Source organism: Panthera pardus, unplaced genomic scaffold (genome assembly GCF_024362965.1).
Source record: "Panthera pardus isolate Hobbes unplaced genomic scaffold, ASM2436296v1 HiC_scaffold_27, whole genome shotgun sequence".
Lineage (NCBI taxonomy): Eukaryota > Metazoa > Chordata > Mammalia > Carnivora > Felidae > Panthera > Panthera pardus.
The window spans coordinates 82,498,530-82,523,832 of NW_026526843.1; the positions used below are offsets into that span (position 1 = coordinate 82,498,530).

General features: G+C 47.1%; 1 protein-coding gene across 1 annotated transcript; it reads right to left on the minus strand.

Annotated features, from left to right (window-relative positions):
* Nucleotides 1-7,728: 7,728 nt before the first annotated feature.
* On the minus strand, nucleotides 7,729-23,768 carry PPP1R3F (protein phosphatase 1 regulatory subunit 3F). The gene is made up of 4 exons (XM_053891626.1): nucleotides 22,677-23,768; nucleotides 13,103-13,158; nucleotides 12,582-12,661; nucleotides 7,729-9,499 (listed from the first exon to the last, which is right to left on the minus strand). Exons 1-4 carry the CDS (start codon nucleotides 23,681-23,683, stop codon nucleotides 8,204-8,206), a joined length of 2,439 nt encoding a protein of 812 aa, XP_053747601.1. The 5' UTR covers nucleotides 23,684-23,768; the 3' UTR covers nucleotides 7,729-8,203.
* Between the last annotated feature and the right edge of the window lie 1,535 nt (nucleotides 23,769-25,303).

Sequence of the window (25,303 nt, forward strand, 5' to 3'; positions counted from 1 at the left end):
TTGTGTTGTGAGGTAAGTATCCAATTTCATTTTTTTTCAATTTGGATAATGGATTGCTCCATTTTTTGAAGTCCCAACTGTTTCCCACTGTCTCATAATACCTCTCTAGCCACCTACTCTGTGTCTATATATGAGTGGGTCTGTTTCTGAGACCACTGGCCTTTCATTGTCTATTTGTCTACCTTCGCAGCAATATCACACCATCTTAATTGCTATGTCTTACAATAAGTATGAGTGTTCTGGCTAGTTGGCACTTCCACATAAATTTAAGAATTAACTTGCTATGATATGCACACACACATCTATTGAAATCATGATCAGATTTACATTGAACCTATGAAACAGCTTGGAGGGAACCGACAGATTTATGACATGGATGCTTTAATTCGATGAACATGTGTATCTATTTATCTAATCTTTTAAAATGTCTTTCTTAAAAATAAAATCTTTAAAAGAAAGATCTTGCCCTCTTTTGATAATTTCTAAGTAGTTCATAAATGGTATCTTTATTAAAATTGTCTGTTTGTTGTTAGCATATAGAAGCAATTGATTTTTTTTTTAATTTTTTTTTAACGTTTTTTATTTATTTTTGAGACAGAGGGAGACAGAGCATGAACGGGGGAGGAGCAGAGAGAGAGGGAGACACAGAATCAGAAGCAGGCTCCAGGCTCCGAGCCATCAGCCCAGAGCCCGACGCGGGGCTCGAACTCACAGACCGCGAGATCGTGACCTGAGCTGAAGTCCGCCGCTTAACCGACTGAGCCACCCAGGCGCCCCAGAAGCAATTGATTTTTTAAAGTGTTTATATTTGAGAGAGAGAGAGAGAGAGAGAGTGGGGGGGGGGAGGGGCAGAGAGAGAGGGAGACACAGAATGTGAAGCAGGCTCCAGGCTCTGAGCTGTCCGCACAGAGCCCGAAGCAGGTCTCAAACTCACGGATCACAAGATCATGACCTGAGCAGAAGTCGGACGCTTAACTGACTGAGCCACCACGGTGCCCCTCAATTGATTTTTGAATATGGATTTTGTATCAGAAAATCAGAGTTTTTAAACTATTAATAATTAATTCTAATACTTTGTCCATGGATTTTTTTGGATTTTCTATATACACAATAGTATCATTTACAAATAATGACAATCCTGTTCTTCATTTCCAGTCTTTAAATATTTTTTATTTCTTTTCCTTGGCTTACTGTGCTTGCTAGGCCCTCCAGTACAATGGTGAGTAGAAATGGCGATAGCAGACATTCTTGCCACGTTCCAAATGTCAGAGCTCTTAAAATTTCATTTGAAGTATGTCATTTACTGTAATTCCTTGCAGATAGATACCTTTTAAGAAAATTTATTCAACTAATTTGCTAAGGTTTTTTTTAATTTTATTTTTTATTTTTAAAAATTTACATCCAAATTAGCATATAGTGCAACAATGATTTCAGGAGTAGATTCCTTAGTGCCCGTTACCCATTAAGCCCATACCCCTCCCACAACCCCTCCCGTAACCCTCAGTTTGTTCTCCATATTTATGAGTCTCTTCTGTTTTGTCCCCCTCCCTGTTTTCATATTATTTTTGTTTCCCTTCTCTTATGTTCATCTGTTTTGTCTCTTAAAGTCTTCATATGAGTGAAGTCATATGATTTTTTGTCTTTCTCTGACTAATTTCACTTAGTCTAATACCCTCCAGTTCCATCCACGTAGTTACAAATGGCAAGATTTCATTCTTTTTAATTGCCGAGTAATACCCATTGTGTGTGTGTGTGTGTGTGTGTGTGTGTGTGTGTGTGTACCACATCTTCTTTATCCATTCATCCATCAAGGGACATTTGGGCTGTTTCCATACTTTGGCTATTGTTGATAGTGCTGCTATAAACATGGGGTGCATGTGTCCCTTCGAAACAGCACACCTGTATCCCGTGGATAAATGCCTAATAGTGCAATTGCTGGGTCGTAGGGTAGTTCTATTTTTAGTTTTTTGAGGAACCTCCATACTGTTTTCCAGAGTGGCTGCACCAGCTTGCATTGCCACCAACAATGCAAAAGAGATACTTTTTCTCCGCATTCTCGCCAACATCTGTTGTTGCCTGAGTTGTTAATGTTAGCCATTCTGACAGGTGTAAGGTGGTATCTCATTGTGGTTTTGATTTGTATTTCCCTGATGATGAGTGATGTTGAGCCTTTTTTCATGTGTCGGTTGGCCATCTGGATGTCTTCTTTGGAGACGTGTCTATTCATGTCTTTTGCCCATTTCTTCCCTGGATTCTTTGTTTTTTTGGGTGTTGAGGTTGATAAGTTCTTTGTAGATTTTGGATACTAACCCTTTATCTGATATGTCATTTGCAAATATCTTCTCCCATTCTGTCGGTTGCCTTTTAGTTTTGCTGATTGTTTCCTTTGCTGTGCAGAAGCTTTTTATTTTGATGAGGTCCCAATAGTTCATTTTTGCTTTTGTTTCCCTTGCCTCCAGAGACGAGTTGAGTAAGAAGTTGCTGCGGGCAAGATCAAAGAGGTTTTTGCCTGTTTTCTCCTCGAGGATTTTGTTGGCTTCCTGTCTTACATTGAGGTCTTTCATCCATTTTGAGTTTATTTTTGTGTATGGTGTAAGAAAGTGGTCCAAGTTCATTCTTCTGCATGTCGCTGTCCAGTTTTCTCAGCACCACTTGTTGAAGAGACTGTCTTTATTTCATTGGATATTCTGTCCTGCTTTGTCAAAGATTAGTTGGCCATACGTGTGTGGGTCCATTTCTGGGTTCTCTATTCTGTTCCATTGATCTGAGTGTCTGTTCTTGTGCCAGTACCATACTGTCTTGATTATTACAGCTTTGTAGTATAGCTTAAAGTGTGGGATTGTGATGCCTCCTGCTTTGGTTTTCTTTTTCAAGATCACTTTGGCTATTCGGGGTTCCATACAAATTTTAGGATTATTTGTTCTAGCTCTGTGAAGAATGCTGGTGTTACTTTGATAGGGATTGCATTGAATACGTAGATTGCTTTGGGTAGTATCGACATTTTAACAATATTTGTTCTTCCTATCCAGGAGCATGGAATCTTTTTCCATTTTTTTGTGTCGTCTTCAATTTTTTTCATAAGCATTCTGTAGTTTTCAGTGTATAGATTTTTCACCTCTTTGGTTAGATTTTATGGTTTTTGGTGAAACTGTAAATAGGATTGATTCCTTGATTTCTCTTTCTGTTGCTTCATTGTTGGTGTATAGGAATGCAACCGATTTCTGTGCGTTGATTTTATATCCTGCAACTTTGCTGAATTCATGAATCAGTTCTAGCAGTTTTTTGGTGGAATCTTTTGGGTTTTCCATATAGAGTATCATGTCATTTGCAAAGAGTGAAAGTTTGACCTCCTCCTGGCTGATTGGGATGCCTTTTATTCCTTTGTGTTGTCTGATTGCAGAGGCTAAGATATCCAATACTATCTTGAATAACAGTGGCGAGAGTGGACATCCCTGTCTCATTCCTGACCTTAGGGGGAAAACTCTCAGTTTTTCCCCATTGAGGGTGATGTTAGCATTGGGTCGTTCATATATGGCTTTTATGATCTCGAGGTATGCTCCTTCTATCCCTACTTTCTTGAGGGTTTTTATCAAGAAACGATGCTGTATTTTGTCAAATGCTTTCTCTGCATCTATTGAGAGGATCATATGGTTCTTGTCCTTTCTTTTACTGATGTGATGAAACACGTTAATTGTTTTGCAGATATTGAACCAGCCCTGCATCCCAGGTATAAACCCCACTTGGTCGTGGTGAATAATTTTTTTAATGTATTGTTGGAGCCGGTTGGCTAATATCTTGTCGAGGATTTTTGCATCCATGTTCATCAGGGAAATTGGTCTATAGTTTTCCTTTTAAGTGGTGTCTCTGTCTGGTTTTGGGATCAAGGTAATGCTGGCTTCATAGAAAGAGTTTAGAATTTTTCCTTCCGTTTCTATTTTTTGGAACAGCTTCAAGAGAATAGGTGTTAACTCTTCCTTAAATGTTTGGTAGAATTCCTCTGGAAAGCCATCTGGCCCTGGACTCTTGTTTTTTGGCAGATTTTGATTACTAATTCGATTTCCTTACTGGTTATGGATCTGTTCAAATTTTCTATTTCTTCCTGTTTCAGTTTTGGTAGTGTGTATGTTTCCAGGAATTTGTACATTTCTTCCAGATTGTATCCATTTTATTGGCATATAATTGCTCATAATATTCTCTTATTATTGTTTTTATTTCTGTTCTTTTGGTTGTGATCTCCTCTTTCATTCTTGATTTTGCTTATTTGGGTCCTTTCCTGTTTCTTTTTGATCAAAGTGGCTAGTGGTTTATCAATTTTGTTAATTCTTTCAAAGAACCAGCTTCTGGTTTCATTTATCTGTTCTACTGTATTTTTGGTTTAAATAGCATTAATTTGTGCTCTGATCTTTTTTATTTCCTGTATTCTGCTGGTTTTGGGTTTTATTTGCTGTTCTTTTTCCAGCTCCTTAAGGCGTAAGGTTAGGTTGTGTATCTGAAATCTTTCTTCCTTCTTTAGGAAGGCCTGGATTGCTATATACTTTCCTCTTATGACCGCCTTTGCTGTATCCCAGAGGTTTTGGGTTGTGGTGTTATCATTTTCATTGACTTCCATATACTTTTTAATTTCCTCTTTAACTGCTTGGTTAGCCTATTCATTCTTTAGTAGGATGTTCTTCAGTCTCCAAGTATTTGTTACCTTTCCAAGTTTTTTCTTGTGGTTGATTTTGAGTTTCATAGTGTTGTGGTCTGAAAATATACACGGTATGATCTCGATCTTTTTGTACTTACTTAGGGCTGATTTGTGTCCCAGTATATGGCCTATTCTGGAGAACGTTCCATGTGCACTGGAGAAGAATGTATATTCTGCTGCTTTCGGATGAAATGTTCTGAATATATCTGTTAAGTCCATCTGGTCCAGTGTGTCATTCAAAGCCATTGTTTCCTTGTTGATTTTTTGATTACATGATCTGTCCATTGCTGTGAGTGGTTTGTTGAAGTCTCCTACTATTATGGTATTACTATCAATGAGTTTCTTTATGTTTGTGATGATTTATATATTTGGGTGTTTCCATATTTGGCGCATAAATGTTTACAATTGTTAGGTCTTCTTGGTCTATAGACCCCTTGATTATGATATAATGCCCTTCTGCATCTCTTGATACAGTCTTTATTTTAAAGTCTAAATTATCTGATATAAGTATGGCTACTCCAGCTTTCTTTTGTTGACCATTAGCATGATAGATGGTTCTCCATCCCCTTATTTTCAATCTGAAGGTGTCTTTAGGTCTAAAGTGGGTCTCTTGTAAACAGCATATAGATGAATCTTGTTTTCTTATCCATTCTAATTTGCTAAGGTTTTTACAATCACGAATAGATGTCAAAGTTTATCTAACCCTTTCTCTACATCTATTGAGATTATTGTGTTTTTTCTCCTTTAATATGTTAATGAAAGAACTTATGCTGATTGAGTTCAAATGCTAAACCACATTGCAGTTTTAGAATAAATCCAACTTGACTATACTATACTTTTTTAATATATTGGACATAAGCAGTGCTATAGACTAAATGACTGTGTCCCCTCACAAGTCATATGTTGAAACTTAATTCCCAGTGTGATGTTATTAGGAGGTGGGGGGGGGGGGTTGGGGAGGTGATTAGATCATGAAAGGTGAAGCCCTCAGGAATGGGATGAGTGCCCTTATAAAAGAGACTGCAGAGGGCAACCTTGCCCCTTCACTATGTGAGGACACCACTAGAAGACAGCCATCTACGAACCAGGAAGTTGGTCCTCATCAGACACCAAATCTGCAGGTGCTTTGATCTTCAACTTCCCAGCCTCCCAAACTGTAATAAATGTTGTTTTCTAGCCACCTAGTCTACACTATGTTGTTACAGTGGCCTAAACAGACTAAGACAGGCAGTTATTTAAGGTATTTGTATATTTTCTTGAGATCTGTAATATTCTTTCACTCATCAAGTTTTGGTATCAAGGTTGTATCAGTCCCATAAAAAGTATCAGAAATGCTCCCTCTTTCTGCCCTCTGAAATTGCTTTTGCAAAATCAGAATTATTTTTTCCTTGAGTATTTCACCAGGGAAGCCATCTGGACCCAGAGTTTCCATGTGAGAAGATTTTGGGCTATAGGTTCTATTACCTTTAACGGTCATAGGACTGCTCAACTTTTCCTTTTTCGAGACAATTTTGGCAAGTCACAGGTCTGTAGTAATTTGAGTGATTTGTCCATTTAATCTAATTTTTCAATCCAGTTGGCATAAAGTTGCCTTTTTTGACATTGAGCAAATTATCACATCAATGGAAGATGATGGACACATGTCTGGAATTTGGTATTTGACCAAGTCAGAATATCCTCATTGAAAGGCAGGTGAAATAAGTGGGTGTTGAATTTGTTTTCAGTAGCTATTTTCCACTTCCAGACCTCTGAAATGCTATTCTTTCTGACTGGACTTCCCTCTCTTCCCCTTCACTACCTGATGTATTCCTTCTCATATTTTAACTCAGTTAAGACACCATACCCTCCAAAAAGGTTTCCAGAGTCCCCACAGTGGGCTGAGCATCTGTCCTGGGACCCCCATCACTGCAAATGCACCAACCACACTGCACTAAAATCCTTTCTCTGTATCTGTCTCCCCGACTAGACTGTGAGATTCTTCCTCTGCGTCCCCAGAGCAAAGGCGGTCAGTCAATGTCAGTGGAACGGAACTGAGCTTTTGACCACTGAATGGCCAGTTAAGCTCTCTAGCCATGTCTCTGTATTTCCCCACATAGATTTATCTGTTCCTTCATTTATTTCATTCAGTAGGTATGTACTGAGTACCTCCTATGTGCCAAGCACTATTCTAGAAGAGTGGCCGATGAGGAAAGAGGAAAACTAGGCAAATGTGCTGTCCTGGAAACCAAGTAAAGAAGGCTTTCAAGGTTGAGGGGATGACCAACTGTGTTAAATGCTGCCAATAGGTCAAGTAAGATGAAGTCTGGGATGTGGCCATTAATATACCAATGTGAATATCACCAGTGACTTCAGCACTTCTGCTGATGTGGTCAGACAAGCAATCTGATTGGAGCTGTTTCAGAAAAGCACCAGGGCCCTGGAAGAGAACTGAAGAAAGCTGGTATAAAATTTTGCTATGAGGGGAGGTAAATAAATATATGGTTTTATTTTGCTATGTAGAGATTTTTATTTGCATGCAGTAAATATATCTATCTTTTCTGTCAAAGCTTCTGAGTTTCCTGTTTCAAGTTAGAAATGCAATGTCTGTGGACAGCAACTCCAGTATGAATTCTTCACAGTACATTTCTGAGACCTTCCCAATCTTGGGGGGTGGAGTGGGGAGAGGGGTCTCCCTCCTGGTGTCAAAGGCTGTTTTTTCTCCCGGTAACCTCAAAACTGTGGCTGATTCAAAACTGGTATCCCCACATCTATGGTGGACCACAGCTACGTGTTTGACACCAAACCCTCATGTGGCAACCACTCTTCCTCCCTCCCTGGCAGAATATGGAAAAGACCAAAGGACCTGCCTCCCCCACAAGACCACTGGACCACACAGAGTAGGCCCATGAGGTGAGGTGACACAGATCCTCAAGGATACACTGAAGCAGCAGCAACAGGCATGACCATGTCTCATGCCCCCCTCCCCACCTTCATCCTCCCACAGAACACGACCACCCCACACGCTCAGGCCCAAACAGGAGAACACGGCACAGAAAGACACATCATTTCTCATAGAGCTCTATTGTGGCATATAATAATAGGTACTCTATATAAATTAAATTAAAAATAAAGCTCCAGCAGGTTGCACAGGTTGGCTGTTAATAAATATATCTCTGGGTAATTGTGCCCCAAGACCAGCTCACGACCACTCTCCCTCATCCAGAGAATTATACAAAAATAAATACAGGCTTGGGGGGGGGGGGAAGGGAGGACATGCCCAGTTCCTTTCTGAAAGTTATCTCACACCATCCACCTTGCCCTGTTCCCCTCCACTAGTGTCACCACAGGGAGCCCTGTGCCAACAAGACCTCAGGGACAGGAAGGTCTCTCTTCAGTAGGGCATCCTCAGAAGTAAAAGACCCCTCACTATATAGGCCACATGTACCATCTGAAGCCCCTGGGGGTGGTGCAGGGACTGCCTCTCCCCAGATCCCAGAGAGGGGAATGCCTGCTACTGCTGCTCCCCACAAGCAGCTCCTACGAGAACCAGGCCAGAGAGAGGCACAGTGCAAGCACCAGCAGGGACATACCACTGTTCAGAGCCACAGGGACAACTACCAACCCAGCCAGGACCCCCAAAGTCTGGGTCAAGGGCCCCCAGAGCTGGGGAGGCAATACACACACACATTCTGCAGGAGTTGCTAAGGTGGGTGACCTCTTTAGGGGCTCAAGGCTTGGGCCTGAACCCTTTTCATCCTGGGAGCTCACGTGGGGCCTGGCCAAACTGGAAGGGCAGACTTCAGCCCCCGAGGGACTAAGGTTGGTGAGACCTTGCCTCCATAGGGCTGGGGCAGCTGGTTCCTTGCCAGATATAGGAACGAGGCTGCCTGCCCACTCAGTGGTAAACTCCTTGCGGCCTTCTTTCCCACCCAGGGACCTAGTCACCCCAGCTGTCACCTTATTCATGTGCAAAGAATCAGTGTCCTTGCCCAACCCCTTTTCTGGAGCCCCAGCGAACTGACCCTCTGTACCCAGAACCACGGTGCTGTCACATCCCGAGCCCTCTGCCCACGGGAGCCACACATCTCCTATAGTGGCTACCACAGAATGGGCCCCAGAGAGGATTTCCGGAGGTGATTCCTTGGGGGTATCCCCTTCTGGACTGGAGGGTATAATGGAAATCCCCTCTTCACCCTCCCCCTCCTCATCAGGATCCTCAGTGTCCTTGATAAGCTCCACACCACGCCCCAGCCGGGCATAGTGCAGTGTGATCTCCTCAGCCAGGGCACTGTTCAGAGCCCGCTCAGGGCCAGGCCACTTCAAGATCAGGTCGCGGTCCGTGAGTATGCCCAGGGGATGGCTGGGGGACAACCCCCCATCTGTGGGGCCCTCCCCACCACCTCCTATCCCACCTGCAGCCACAGCAGCCCGCAGGCGGCTCAGGTGAGACAGGTAGAGCTGCTCCAGCTCTTGGTCAATGGTGTCCTCGCCAAGCAGCTCCTCCAACCCACTCACGACCTCCAGACCCCCAGGGGGTTCATCCATAATGGCCCCCACGACGGAGTCCTTTCGGCCCCCTCCATTCTCTCTCGATACTTCCCACGTGGCCTCCACCTGTTGCTGGCTGGGTTCCAGGAGAGGCCCGGCTGCCCCCTCACTTGCATCGGGCCCTGAGGCCTGGTCCCTGGGGAAGCCACCCAGGCCAGAGTGAGAGGAAGAGGGGAGAATCCTGATGACTGGTGCCTGGGGGACCTCTGTGAAAGCCAAGGGCGGATTGCTTCTAGGAACGTCACCTTCCTCTGGGGGTTTGCCAGTCACTGTAACTTCAGGAACCTAGAGCCATTGGGAGGGGGCAGGGCAGGAGGGGAGAGAAAGGGAAAGGAAAGAAGTAGAGGAGGGGTTGGGACAAGCAGAGACAGTGAGAGCTGGTGACAGCCCACACCCAGCCCCACAGGTGTTTCCAAATAAACACTCCTTAAGGAGCCCTCTATAATTCTCCAAACTCGAAAGACTATGTCATCTGTATTAAAATAACACAATCAGCTGTAGGAAAAGGGGGCTTCTTGCAGATCATAAAGCTAAGGAATTCCGTGAGCACCAATGTTTGGTGAATGGCTGTCAGTAAATATTGTTGGTTGGTGTCCAAAACATATCTAGAATATCCATATGTGTTCATGTGTTTTCTCTTTTAAAGCAAATTTATTTTGGGGCACCTGGGTGGCTCAGTCGGTTAAGCGTCCGACTTTGGCTCAGGTCATGATCTTGCGGTTCGTGGGTTTGAGCCCCACGTCGGGCTCTGTGCTGACAGCTCAGAGCCTGGAGCCCGCTTCGGATTCTATGTCTCCCTCTCTCTTTGCCCCTCCCCCACTCATGCTCTGCCACCCCCCCGCCCCTCCCCTGCTTGTGCTCTCTGTCTCTCAAAACTGAATAAATGTTAAAAAAATAATTAAAACAAATTTATTTTGACAAGGCCTAGCAACAATGACCAATCTAGCAGCAACAAAAACATCTAGCACCCAGATCTTGATTTCTAAATACCATTCTCCACTAAAAGGAACCAGAGCTTTTTTAAATAAATGGCTGCTTTCAGGTGTGAGGCAGGGAAAGCCCAAGATGAGTCTAGGCCATACTGTCATTCCACCGTGTAAGGAAGTATTCAAAGAAGGATGGGGAGTGGGTTCACAAGGAATCTGGAACCAATGTAAGTAAGTTCATACTGACCAGAGATAGTTCAATTCAAGCATCAAAACAAATAAATGCAATGGATTGAAACTTATTAAATATGTTTAAAATTCATGAGTTAATAATACCCCAAAACCAAAAATCCTTTAATTGGTCACCCTTGGAGAAGTTCATTACTTCTGAAAACTGGTAAACAAAAGGGAAAAAATTAAGTATTTATACAGCTTTTTCAGCATAAACTATATACCCTCAAGGTAGCCAAATGGCTGATACGAGAAAGTTTTTTTTTAGAGAGAAATTCCAGTTAATAAATGAAATGGGAATAAGAGAATTCAATAGAGCCCCATTCTAGTTAAATTAGTTTAATAATAATAGATTATATTTAATAAATCAATTGAACAAAATTGATAGTTAAATAAATTAATTCAATTTAATAGAGCATACCAATTAAATGGAATTAATATATTAATAGAATAAGAAAGGTGTTTCCACATGAATACAATCAGCCAAAACCAGACTGTGGGAAACTCTAAAGGACAAACAAGGTTTCTTCAACAAACAAATTGCCAGAAAAAGTGGGGGAGATTTAAAAATCTAAAAAGACTCATCAACTAAATGCAATGTGTTGACCTGGTTTGGGTCTCACAATGCCTATGAGATAAGGAAATTTGAACACTGATCAAATATTTCATGATACTAAAGATTGACTGTTAACTTCCTGAGGCATGATGTTGCATCAAGTGTATGTGGTTTTTTTATGAGTGCTTAATTTTCTGAGATACAAACTGAAGTCTTTATGGATAAGATAATGCCTGGATTTTTTTTCCAAAATAATTCCATAGGAAATGGGGGAGAGGGAGTAAGGAAAAAGTAGGAATGGACAAGTGCTGAAATTTGTTGAACCTGGGTGATGAATGTATGTGTGTTCATTATACTAGTCTCTTTACTTCTCTGTATGTTTGAAAATCTTTGTACTAAAAAGTTAAAACACACATACACATACACAGTAACATACATCTCCAGAATCTCTCTCTATATATCCCTGCCAGCACCGCACCGCTTGCCTGGATCACTGCAGTAGCCTCCCCCTCACCGTCCCCCTGCTCCTGCCCTCACCCTTACAGCCTATTTCCCTCACAGCAGCCAGAGGGAGCCTGTTAAATCCTGTTAGATCATGGCCCTCCTCTGCTCACGATCTTTCTGTGGCTCTTCCATCACTCAGAGTAAAATCAGAGCTTTCTCCATGGCCCATGACACCCTACACAATCTGTCCCCCACCCCCTGTCTGACCTCACCCCCTGCTGCTCCCCCCTCCTGACCACTGCTCCTTGCTGTTCCTCACACACATTCGTCATGGCCCTGCCAGGGGACTTCGCACCTGCCCGGGATGTTCTTCCCCTAGTTATCTGCATGGCTCACTTTCACCCTCTCCAGATCTTTGCTCAAATCTCACCACTAAGGACTCCCCTGGCCACTGGATCTAAACTCACAAAACTTCCCTCCACCCGTGTGTGTGTGGCTGTGTCTCACCCGTGCACATACCATACACACACACACACACACACACACACACACTCCCCACCCATCCCTTAATTTTTTTTTCCTTAGCACTCATCATCATCTAAAATACCCTACATTTTGGGGCACCTGGGTGGCTCAGTGGGTTGAGCATCTGACTCTTGATTTTGGTTCAGGTCATGATCCCAGGGTCATGGGATTGGCCCCCACATCGGGCTCTGTGCTGAGCATGGAGCCTGCTTAAGATTCTCTCTTTCTCTCTCTCTCTCTCTCTCTCTCTCTCTCTCTCTCTCTCTCTCTCTCTCTCTGTCTCCCTCTGCCCCTCTCCTCCATTCTTGCTCTCTAAAAGAATTTTTAACCTTCTAAAAAATAAAATAAAATAAAATGCCATATAGTTTAACTATTATTTTGTTTTGTCATGTCTCACTCCACTAAAATGCTAGTAAGCCCCATGAAGACAGCGTTTTTGGTCACTACCATATTCCCAGCATCCATAACTGCTTGGCACAGAGCAAGCAGTCAATAAATATTTGCTAAATTAACAAATGACATTTCTATAAGTTCAAGTGAATAACTGCACCCTACTCCTCCGCCATCAGGTTCTGATTTGCAAGGGGGGACTCCCTCCGACCTAGGATAGACCTAGAGCAAGTCAGTCCCCACCACCCAGTCTCCCATTGGGCTGTCCATCCACAGGCTGCCAGAGCCTACTTACCTGAAGTGTCATCTGAGGCCATGGACGGAGAGGGGTGGGGGCCACCAGGGGACCCAGTGACTCCTGGACATTAGGGCGTTCTGTTGGAGATAAGAGAAGGGCAGCATTGGGGTGAGGCAGGTGTCCGAACAGGCCCGGTTTAGTTAAGTAAATCTGGTCTTTTGGCCACTTGGCAGTTTTGCCTCTGAAGCTTTCTGTGCTAGTCTAAGGCAGAGAGCACCTCTTAATTTGTAAGAAAGAAAACAGGGAGAAAGAAAGAAATGGTAGGGGCGCCTGGGTGGCTCAGTCGCTTGAGCGTCCGATTTTGGCTCAGGTCACGATTTCATGGTCCATGGGTTCGAGCCCCACGGCAGACTCTGTGCTGACAGCTCGGAGCCTGGAGCCTGCTTCGGATTCTGTGTCTCCCTCTCTCTCTGGCCCTCCCCCGCTCATACTCTCTCTCTCTCTCAAAAAGTAAACATTTAAAAATGTTTCAAAAAGAAAGAAATGGCTAAAACCCCCACAGCCTGCCAATTGCTTACCCACAGCAGGGGGGTTATCATCGGTGTTCTTCATCCTCAGCTCTTCCTCATTAGGCCTGTGGGACAAAAGGGAGAATGCATGGATCTGATGTCCCCAGAGGCCAGTCCTGCCACCCACTGGCACCTTCTGAGCCTCTGTGGTGGCCCACCCTCACGTGACAGTGGCTGTTTTCCCTTCTGCCACCTCTTTTTATCCCCTGATTAGAAAAGCCCTACGTGCTCACTCTAGAAGTTTTATGAAACACAGGAAAGCAGAAAGAAGCAGGGAAAGAGTCACACATCAGCCAAAGGCAACTGCGATTACCATTTTGGAAAATTTCATTGCAGAGTCAACGAAATCCCTTAGATTCTGCAGACATAATTTCACAGCTGGCTTTGTCCATTTAGCAGTAATAAGCATCACTAATACACTTTTGCAAACGTTTGCAATGGCTGTTTACCATCATATAGGCTCACCATAATGTATGTACCCATTCCCATCCTACTGAGCAACTAACTTGTTTCCTTCGTTTTGCTCTCACAAAGCAGGCTACAGCAGACATTGTTGGGCATAGCTTTATGAACATGTTGGATCGTTTCTGTAGGGTATATTCCCAGTTGTAAAGGAACCCACTTTTTCCAAGAAAGGGCAGGTGAAGACTGTAGGACTCGGAAAGCAGCAGAGGGGAGAAAGGAAGCAACTGGAGAACAGGATGGAGGCCAGCAGAAAAAGGAAGTAACCCAGGCTCACAAAGGCCCGGGTCCCTCCACCAACCCTCCACCCATCACCATGTCAGCCTCACAGGCCACTTAACCTCTCAGAGCCTTAACCTCCTCACCTTAAAACAGAGCACAGGAGAGCCAGGATGTGCACACCAGGCACAGGGCAGTCAAGAGAAATGAAGACATCAAGCCAGACACCAGGGCCTGGCACAGGGCAGGGGTGGATCAACTATAGATATCTACTAGTGTTGGTCCTCCTCCACCAGGCAAGTCAGGCCCGAGGTCTAAGTGGCATAAGCTAAGTGTATTTCAGCCAGCCTCTGCCAGGGGGGTGGGGGTGGGTTACAGGGATCACAGAGAAATCACTGTTCTCATTCTCAGAAATGAGTATCAAATGTTTATACATTAAGGCAAATGAGAGGGAAGCATTAACAAAAACATGTGCAGGGACGGAGAGGAGCTGAGGCAATGGCTCCGACCTTTTTCTTCTAAAAGGTAATATGATGATGTTGACATTTCTGCAGATGGTTGCAACTTTTTGAAAACAATCAGTGACCTCACAAAAACCAAGTACCACTAACTGACCTGAATATAATACTTACTATGATGTGAGGCACTGTTCTGTGTGCTTCACATATGTTAATTTAATCCTCACAGCAATCCTGAGGTAGGTACTTTTAATCCTCTGAAGTAGGCAGTATTATCTTCACCTCACAGATGATGAAGCAGAAAGCCAAGTAAACGGCTCAAGGTCATGCCGCGAGGATTGAAACCTAAGCCTTCCAGCTCCTATGTCTAAATCTGTGCTCTTGATCAACCAACTGCTACTTCCTGGACGAGGGAAACTGGGGTCTTACCTCAACCCCATCTCTGATCCTTTCCAGAAGTAGATGGGGGTAGCAATAATAGACAAGATCTCTCCCTCTTCTTTCATTCAGGCTTTTCTTTGAACCTGTTTTTTGCCCATATATTCATTCCCAGTTTCCCTGCCATCTTGGGACATGTGGCTAGGAGACCACCAGACACAGAAGTGGCTGAAAGATGCCTCAGGGAGGAAATCTGAACCAGGTACATGGATCTAGAGTCTGGAAGCTCCAGAAGGAACCATCTGTCTTTCTCCATGGACTATGGCTCATGCATCCCACCAAAAGCATTTGAATCTGAATATTACAAGGCCCTGGAGCGAGTGACTCTGGAAGCCCAGCCACTAACGCCTGAGCATCACAGATAAAAAAAAGGGGGGATTTGGAACAAACCAGCTTGGTCCTACACCAGTCCCCCCAGTAAGTTTAAAATCCACGTCTTTGGACTTGTGGCCTAACACAATTTCTACTGACTTGCTGGCATCGTCCTCCATTAGATAAAATGTCATCTTCCTAGGATCTTCTAAAGCAAGCCTCTTCAAGAAGACCCACAGACACACAGAGGGGCAGCTCTCCCTCCCAGGGGCAGGACCAGGCAAGCTGTCCCGTCATGTGGCCCAGTGCTGACATGCACAGCAACCAGGCTTCTAAATACCACTCCGGGGTCCTAGATGTATGTGAGAGAGAAAAGCAGGAGGAAAAGAAAGAGCTCCACAGTTCAGTTGAAGGGAGAAGAGAGAGAAGAAAAACAAATACAAAACAAATCCCTCAGCCCCCAGAGCATCTCTTCCGCAGCTGAGGAGCGTGAGAAGAGGGGGAACATCCAAAAATCAGGTCAAGCAATTCAGCCGATCCCAAGATGCACAAAGTCAGCAGAAGTACATAGGTCACTCTCCCTACCTCTGAAGTCAGAGACATGAAAGCAGAAGGCACAAGCTTTTATTGTTCATCTCCTCCAACGTGGGCCCTTTTCATTGATACACCAAGTCATTTGAAAACCGTCACATCTATCCTTCAAAGCAACACCCTTCCCTTTTTACAAATGCGGAAACTGAGGCTCAAGGAACCATGTCTCTACACCCACTAACTACACACCACGCTGATAACAATCCAAAGAGGGCTCCATTTTGAAGACAGTGTTTGAAACTGTGGGCTGAAACAAAAAAAAAAAAAAAGAAACTAAGTATCTTTGAACTGTCTTTCACAGTAAACATTCAGGGGCAGCTATGACTTTAATCAAAAGGAGGATAGTAAGAGAAATGGAGTACAAGTGTGTACTGACTCATTGATCAGTAACAGAGAAGAGGGCTTCTCAGAAAAATGGGGAGGGAGGAGATTAAGAACAAAACTGTACCTCCAGGGTGCTTGCTAATTTTCGAGAAGGAAACCTGCTCTTTTGGCACTAGCCCCACAAATGCCACGTGGTATCTGCTCAAGGGCAGTGGGCAGTAGCGGGCCGGGGAAAGGCCTGGGAACCCCTTGGGATGCATCCTTTGGGTGTTCTCGAGAACTAGTCAATACAGCACAGCCTAGAAGGAGCCACGCCGGGCCTGCGTGCCAGCCTCCTGGGGGTGAAAATTCCTCCTGCAGTCAGGAAACTCGGTGACCACTCACCTCAGATGGCACCCGGGGAGACCAGAAGGTGAGATTTCAGAAAGAGGTGCCATTGGCCCCAGCCTGGGCCAGCAGAGACACAACCAAAAAAAAGTGCATTGCCAGAGGCAGAGAGCAAGAGAGGGCTGACAACCCCCAAAGGAGAGGAGCAAAGCAGACTTTCAATGAGCAGTCACATCTCTGCCAGCACCGCCCCGAGTCCTCCGTGAGCACCCCAACGCTGTTTTCAAAGAACTTGGCCAGCCCAAAGTGGGTCATGAGCTGACACCCAGAGGGAAAGTCAGCAGACCCCAGCTCCCATGCAGTCAACTAGAAGAGAATGCTGACTCTCCAGGGGTCGGGTGGCTTCAGAAACCTGCCCTCCGATACTTGGAATTCCGGTTCCAAGCCATCTGCTTTCTGAAAAGAACAGGGTTTAAAGCGGCTGTGAAAGCCACCATATTATGTGGGGCACCGCTCTGCCTTCCCCAGCCACACTGTGTGCTGGTGTCAACCCTGGGACTTAACAGCCCATCCAGCAGGGTGGAGGGAGAGCTGTTTATCTGTGCTATGAGCTTCTTTTACAGCAATGACTTTATTCATTTGGCCGTGACCCACAATAAGAAATACATTTTACATTGTAACCCAGCAACACCCATACATGTGTGAATATACATACTTACACAGAACTGAAAAACAGTTGTTCTTTGAATGAAACACTTACCTTCACTACATGTTGTGATGCACACTGATTATTTCCTATGCTAGTTCTTTTTCTTTAATATTTGTTGGAACCCAGGAAATGGATTTCCCATCTCAGTAAGGAGTCAGGACATGTAATTTTGAATAGCCTCAGCTCTGCCACCTACCAGCTGTGTGACCTGGAGCAAGTTATATAACCTCTCTATGCCTCAGTTTCCTCATCTGCGAAGAAGATATAATGGTAATACCTACCTCAGAGGGCTGCTGGGTGGATTAAGAAAATAGTGGGAAATTGCTTATGAAGTGCTAACAAACAGTAATCCCCTCCAAATTTCCACCAAGGGAAACTGAGGCTCTGAAAAGGAAAGCAACTTGCCCAGCAATGCCCGGCTGGTAAGACGCACCACCCGGCCTGGTACAGCAGTTAAGAACTGGAGAACTAGAGCGGGACCACCCTAGCTCAGATCCCGGCTCCTCCACTTCTATAGTGTGTGGCCTCAGTCCACTTCCTTAACCATGATGGCCTACCAATTTCCTGTGGAGTCAAAGATGATCACTTTCTCACTAAACCCTCACTTTCCAAACAACTAAGATGGCCCTTGGCCTGTCCTGTTTCAACTGTAATTGTTCTAGTTTCCCCTAAGACTACAAACTCAGATAGCAAGTTGGGTCCCCATCCATTCAGCAACGGGGGACCTAAAAATCATTTGAGGTCTCACTGCACATCAGCCCAGTGACAGACCCTGGAGACACAATGGTGACCACACTCAACTAGGAAGCTTACAATTTCATGTAGAGGAAGACATTTAAAAAAATAACTCACACTCATTCTTTCAACAAACATTTATTGAGCACCTTTAAGTGCCAGGCACTGTGGCAGGCCCTGTAGGAATACAGTGGTGAACAAAAGCAGACCATGTCCCTACCCCTCACGGAGCTTACAGTCTAAGAGGGCAGAGAGGGTCGTCCAGTAATCCCCTAATGAAGGTCTAACTACAAACTGAGGTCAGTACCTTCAGGAAAGGAAGAATGCCCTAGAACAAAGGGCCCTGGCCTAGACTCCAGGGTCAGGATGGGCTTAGGATGCGTAGAAGGAAGATAAGCAAGGGATGGGTAGGGGAGAGGCCACTCAGGAACACCACTGGGGAGGTGATGGATTCAGTCTCAAACAAGGGAGGCACCTTTGGGACATCAGCCAAGTGGAGACATGGAGTTTGGCTATGTGAGGCTGAAGGAAAGAGCAAGGAGAAGGGCCAGAAAGTTAAGAGGAAAAGCAGCAGAGCGTGGTCCCAAGGCAAAGGAAGACAGTGTTTTAAGTAGGAGTGCTCAACCACTTCAAAAAGAAAGCCAAAAACCACCTATGGAATCTGGTAGATGTGGGGGGCTGAAGCAAATGGAGGAGAGAGTAGGCAACTCTTTAGAGGAGGGTCAGCAATGAAGGGGAGGGAGGTGATTAGGTGCTGGCCGGGAGTAGCAGGGTCAGGGGTAGGGTCAAAGGACAAGTTTTTAAGACAGTAGACACACTGGCATGTACAAAGGCTGAAATAGAGGATCAGTGAGGAGGGCGGTGAAAAGCTGCCAGGAAAGGGTCAGGTTCTGGAGCAAGTGGCAGAAAACAGAAGCCAGGGCACAAGTTGGGGAACTGGCCTGAGGGGAGGAAAATGGTACCCTCCTCCCCTGTAACACAAGGGAGGGAACTTAGTTTGCAGGCTTTGGGGGCTGCAAGTTGTGGGGAGTTCCATTCTTATGACCTCATTCTGTTTCTTGAAGCAGGAAGTAAATTCTGAAGGTAAAGAACATTTGAGTCACATCAAGGTGGAGACAAGAGTGGATCAGAAAAATATAATAGGACTTCCAGGCAGGGTAGGAAATGATCCTAAATTGGTGGCAACATACAGCTGTTCTGCCACGTGACTGACATTCTCCAGCTGGACTTGCCTATTTGGCTGTCTGTGCTATAACAACTTTGGGGCCTGAAGATGTTGGAATGGACAGGCTTCCCAGAGGAAGTACTCTTAGAACTGAAGGATCAAAATGAGGTGACTACAAGGAGCACAGGACCAACATTCCTGGTGATGGAAACGGCAAGGGCAAAGGCCCTGAGGCAGGAAGGGGTAAGGTACCTTGTTAAGAGCGCAGTGACAGGACCTCAGAAGGCAGAGGACAGTGTGAGACTAGTAGCGGTGTGGGCCAGACTGCGGGACAGGGCAGGGGGTTCTTGAAGGTCATGCTAAAGCTTTCTTGGTCTTTATTTTTAAGAGGAATAGGACACCCCTAAGGGTGCTAAGCCAAGGCACACCAGGAGGACTCCTCCTGACCCAGCCCTAGGACTCTGGACTCTGGGAGCCTCAGTTTGCTCATCCAGGAAAGAGGGGTAAAAACAGTCTCTCTCCCAAGGAATGTTTTGAAAGGATTAGATGAGGACTGTGCATGCAAACCCTCGGCAAAATGCCCAACACAGAGCAGCGGCTCCACCAAGACTCATACAAGCCCTCGGTACCTGCCTCTCCCACCCAGTTCTACCATTAAACCATTTGACATCTAAGCGTCAGTCTGCAGCTTTTTCCCCGATTGAACCTAGCACTGTGCCCAGCACATAGTAGGCCCTCAACAAATGCTTGTTGATGGATCATCTCCGAGCCGAAGGGTTATCAAAAGCCTGGTCCAGCGATCCAAAGAATGTGGCCATTTCGGTTTCTGAGCTGTATCCCAGTGGCTACCCAAGACTTGCCCTGTGCCTGGTACACACCACACAGTGGGCCTGTAGCCAACACTTCTGAACTAGGAGCTCTCTACTGTGGGGCGCCTGCAGGTTAAGCCTATCCCCTGAGATCGGCTACAAGCTACCATTTCCCAAGAGGGCTGGGTCGCAGGGGGCAGCTGTTCTTCAACAGCGCTCCAAGTCACCAGAAGCACACGGCTTTTAAAATGATAATAAGTTGAAATGTACTCGCCAAGGAAGCCACCGACCTACAAAGAAAATCTTACCGCTGATCTTGCAATGAGCAGCAACCTCCCCTTTGCAAGAGCTGAGATCAAAAGATAAAGAAGCTATCCAAAAGCCATCTGCCCACTTAAAATAATATCACAAGTCATGTTAGGAACCACAGACCTGGGGCCAGATACCAAAACAATTGTCTGAACGGGCTGCTTCAATTTCTCCTTAAAACCACCCATGTATTTTAAAAGAAAAACACCCTCCCCACCCACCTTGGCCCTGTGAGCTTTTGATTTCTCTGTTCTCTTCCTCTTACACTCCAAGATGACCAAACTGTTACCCAAACTGCTGCATCTTACAGACAGGGCTCCCATGACAGCCACCTGGGAAGACAACTTAGGAAATGACAGAAATGAAGATGATTCTGGGGCACTGGAACCACTCGAAACCTTGATCTGGGTGATCTCTACACAAGAACATGCATACGTAAAAATCCACTGAACCCTACACTTAAGAGCAGTATGCCTTGTATAGGTATGCCTCAAAAAATCAAAGAGAGAGAGAGACAGAAAGAGAAAGAGAGACAGAGACAGAGGCAGGGACAGAGAGAACAGTTAAAAGGAAAGCATGACCTGCTGGGAACACTGGGAGTGAAATGCAGAATTTTCCCTGAACCTGGTCAGACCTTCCAGAGTAGAAAAAAAAAAAATGCCCCCAGCATGTCCTCCCTGGTCCTGTCACTCACTAGCTGAGTGGACTTGAGCAAGCTGGCTCACCTCCCTGAGCTACCTCAGTCTCCTTTCTTAAACGTGCATAATCATAGCACCTATACCACACAGCATGCACAGCAGGGCTCAGGAGGGAACAGACTTGAAGCTCTCAGCGCAGAGATCGGTAAATGCTGGCCACTGTTATCTTTCACAGCTACCACCGCACTTCAGTACCTTGCCCATGTTCACTGCATCCAATCCAACCAAAGTGACTGTCATTCCCCTTTAGCAGATGAGAAAACTGAGGCTTACAGATGAAGAAACTGAGGCAAGGCCACACAGCAGGTGACAGGCAGAGCAGCATTTGGGAGGGGTATCCAAAGAACTGTACGTGTGATTCCCTAAATACAAATATAAACACTACCTAACACTTTCTGGCACGACTATGAGCCACGTTCAGTTCCGAGGGCTTTTACTCATCTCCTGTGAAGTAGGGGTTATAATTATGTTTTCCAGATGAGGGTATTGAGGCACAGTGCAGTCAAATGAGTTAGCCAAGCTCACAATGCCAACAGATGGCAGGGCTGCAATTTGAACTGAAGCACTCTGATGTCAGAATCCACCCTCTTAACACTGTAAGGAAAGGCATGCTGCCTGCCCCCTTTAAACTAAGTCTCAGGTTACTATGGAGCTCACAGGTCAGTAAGTGGGTGCTTGCCTGCTTGCTCACATACCCAGACACATTTGCCCACCAGCCCCAAGCTAGACCTTTCTGAACCACTCACTCACAGCCTAAGGCCTTGCCAGGACCACAAACATCTTGCTGCAACCAGAGGCTTCTGATCAAGCATATACAAGGTCCCAAACGCATTTTCCCATCCCCATTTCCAGTCCTCCCAGAAGCAGGGAAATGTATGCACTTCCCACAGGTGCACAGAAACTACTTACCCCAGGCTAGACTCAGGTGACCCCCTCCAAAGAATCAGGCCTAGCTGCTACCCTCAAAGAACTCTTAGTTTGATTGAGAAAACCTAGTCTCCTATCAGGGCCTCCTGGGATTAACTGGTTCCTTCTCCCAGGCTCTGAATGGCCACAGGCAAAAACGAAGGAGGAGAGCTTCAAGTCCAGGCCCACCTGGTTCTGCCTCTGCCAGAGCCACTGCCTCCCTGGGAGAGCATGGACTCAGCCCCTCAATCCTGCAGGAGGCCTTACACTAGATTAGAACTTAACAGTAAAGAGATGCACAGGCTTCAAGGTCAGTGGTGGTGGAACTGGAAAAGCCAGGCGCCATCACTTCCTCAACCAGTTTCTCCCTCTGGGTCCCTGGTTTGCTGCTCTGTCAAATGGGGATCATATTCCCTGTCCCCACTGGCAAGGCCCTTGGTGCACACTACCATGTCACTGAAGTTCTGTCCACTCCCACACACTGCTCATCATTCATGCCAAGCTCACTCTCACTCAGGACCTTTGTACTCACTGTTCCCTCTGCCTGGGAACACCCTTGCTCCCATATGTGTGCATAACCACTCCTCTTTTATCATTTAGGACTCAGTTGAAATGGCAACTCCTTGGAAAAGTTCTCCCAGTTCCCTTTTCTACAAACTTTCTCCCCTCCACTCCATATCTGTGCATGACTCTTCTTATGATCATCAAAGACTCACCTCCTTAAAGGCCTTCCCTGAACACTCTAAAGCAGCTATTCCCTCCAAACTATCCCCTTTTTTCGCTTTCCTCTCAGCAACTAATCTTATCCCTATGTATCTTATCTGCTGGCCTGTTTTTCTTCAAACCGTCTCCAATAGGAGCCTGTATGATCCTTGAGGGCAGGGAAGAGGTCTGTCTTGTTCAGGGCTTTACAGTGGAATTCAATAAATGAATGAATGAAACCCCAGTAATTAAAACAGAGCCTAGCATATGTTTGGCCTCTATTACTCTTTGACTAGCTGACTGAATGCGCCCTCCTCCCTGTCCTGGAGAGCAGGCCTGCAGGGTTCCTGGGTCGGGATGCTCGTCCTCCATCCCAGACACAGCCTTGTGTTGGCGGAGGTGGCGCTGGCAGACATTACCTGCGCCTCACCGGCTTCATGCAGCTCTTCAGCTGCCTGGCCTCAGCCTCCACGGGACCCTGGCACTCGGGCTGTGGCTCCAGCTGCTGCAGCTGCTGCTGCTGGGGCAGCCCTTCAGCATCAGTGGGTGTGGGAGCGGGTGCGATCCGGAGCAGGACTGTGTAGTTGCGGCCGTGGTTGTTGGCCCAGAAAGTGCCCTCGGGGGTCTCATAGCGCACCACGAAGTCCAGGCGCGCCCCATCGCCCGCGCCCTCAGCAAAGGGCAGCTGGAAGGCAAAGCGGTCAGTGCGGCCGCCATCGTCGGGCGAGGAGGCGGACGCCTGGCCAGGGCCCAAGCCCAGGCCCAGGCCGGGATCCAGGATGGGATCTCCTGCTCCTGGTCCTCCCGCTCCTGCCCCCGGTGGGCTGCGCGGGACGTAGCGCGCTGGATGGTCGCAGAAGGAAGCCCAGCCGTCGTGTGAGGCCCGCACGTGCACCGCCTTCTCGAAGGAGCGGTTCAGCACACGTACCAACCCGCGCAGCACCGGCGGGCGTCCCCCAGGCACCCACACCCCGGCACCCCCGGGGACCGCTCCAGGAGGCGGCAGCAGCGCCTCCAGCTCCACCATGACGCGCCCCAAGCGCTCCAGACGGCCCGGCGCAGGCGGCAGCGAAAATGTGGGCACCAGGTAAAACCCCCCGCCAGCGGGGACGGGGCACAGCGGCGAGGGCTCAGGGCAAGCTTCCTCTTCCTCCTCCCCTTCATCCCCATCCTCGCCATCGTCGTCCTCGTCAGCCCCGCCGCCGTCGCCATCTTGCCCGGCCGCCGCCGCCATCTTGCCCGCCCCGGGCCCGCCCCACGGCCGGTAGCGGCGCAGCTGCGCCAGCGGCAGCCCCAGGGCCTCGTCGGCGAACAGCACTCTCCGCGGGGCCACCGCTGCCTCAACTGAGGTGCGGGGCTCGCCCGCAGCCGGCGAGGGGGACGCGGGATGCCGCAGCGGGGGCTCCACAGGGGCCGGGCGCGCCATATCGGCGGCGGCGGCGGCACCGACGGCACGGGTGGCGGGACCGGCGGGGGCAGGGCCTGGAGGGGCGGGCAGCCAATGGGAAGGCCAGCGCGGGGGGGTTACGGCTCACGGGGGGCGTAGGCGGCGAGATGGAGACAGGTATAGCAGAGAGCCAATGGGGAGCCGCGCCCGGATGACGTAGCGGTGACTCAAGTGCAGGAGAAGCACGCAGCCAATGAGAATGCCCGAGAGTGGGCGGTGCAGGAGGCGGGATGGTCGGGGAATCAATGGAGGGGGAAGCTAAATAGGTGTGGTGCGAGGCCCGGGATGAAAAGAGCAAAAGTAGGAGAGGTAGTGGAGGAGCGGGAGCGGCATGTGGGCGACGGGGAAAATGGAATGATTACAGGCGATGGGGGCAATGGGGAGCGAATGGAGAGGCCCGAAAAGTAGGAAATCCCTTAGTTGCGTAGGCGATGGGACGCGAAGACAGAAACTGCAAATAGCCAATGGGGAGCCATGCGCCTGTTGCGTAAAGGAGATGACGATAAGATAATAGCTACAGCGAGCCAATGGGGAGTCTTGTGAGCTTGCACTATACCTTCAGGAGGCGATGCCAGGGCTGAACTAGCTAATGCAAAGGCTAGAAAGAGACCAAGGGGCGGTGTTAGAGCGGCCTCGGAGGCGGGACTGGAGAGGCAGGCCCAATGGAAGTGGACCATGGAGGCGGGAGCCAGGAAGATATTGATGGCGGATAGCCAATGAGAGAGCCAGACTGAAGGCGGTTAAGCCCTCAAAGGGCGGTGCTAGCATGAAATAAACCAATGCCAAGGCTAGAAAGCGTAGCGGGCCCGCAGGACTCGGAGGCGGGACGAGAAAGAGCAGAGCCAACCGGGATGTTGTAGGTTGTGTGAAGGAGGGGATGAACAGCCAATAATAAGGAGGCCAGAGGAGGGGACGGTGCGTAGACAGTCTGGGCTGTAGGGTGCTTGGGCCACAGATCCGTAGAATGCACGCAGCCATTAGGGAGAGTGTTCGTCTTGTGGTTGGATTTACCTTCTCCTTAGCCCTTCGTGACTTCTCATTGCCCCAGGGCTATGAATGCCCTAGACTGCTCCCTAGTGTGAGGTTTAAGAAAGCAAAACGGACTCGGCTGTCACAGTTACTGGGTCTTCCCTGCCCAGCATGGAACCTTTGTTTGAGCAGTGCCACTAGCCAAGAATGTCCTTGATTGTCACCCTCAGCATTCTCCAGGACTTGGCACCATTGTTGAATGAATGGCCAAATGAGAAGTTGACCTTTTCTGGAAAATGAGCTTTTTCTAACTTGAGCTCAGCAAAACACTGAGCCTGACTGCATGCCACCAGGAGTTGGTTGCTGGACATGTTGGCAGACATCAACTAATGTAATCACAAACCAAAGTCCCGTCTTTCTTGTCTCGCACTCCACACCCCAAAGTGGCCTCACTTCCCTCTTTCTGTCCCCCATCTCTGCTCTGCTGTTCCCTCTTCCACAAGCACTGCTCCTTCTGCTTCCTCATCCTTTCTCTCTCCCTTTAAGGTCCTGCCTTAAACTGAAATGTAGCTTTTGCCCACTGAGCCATTCATACTTTCCCCCTCCATCCTGGGAGGGTTTTCTGAACAC

Coding starts and splice junctions, on each gene's coding strand:
- PPP1R3F (XM_053891626.1), bottom strand. CDS start 23,683: ATGGCGCGCCCGGCCCCTGTGGAGCCCCCGCTGCGGCATCCCGCGTCC. Junction 12,662..13,102: donor TGATAACCCCCCTGCTGTGG/GTAAGCAATTGG, acceptor TATCTCCAACAG/AACGCCCTAATGTCCAGGAG. Junction 9,500..12,581: donor GGCCTCAGATGACACTTCAG/GTAAGTAGGCTC, acceptor CAATGGCTCTAG/GTTCCTGAAGTTACAGTGAC.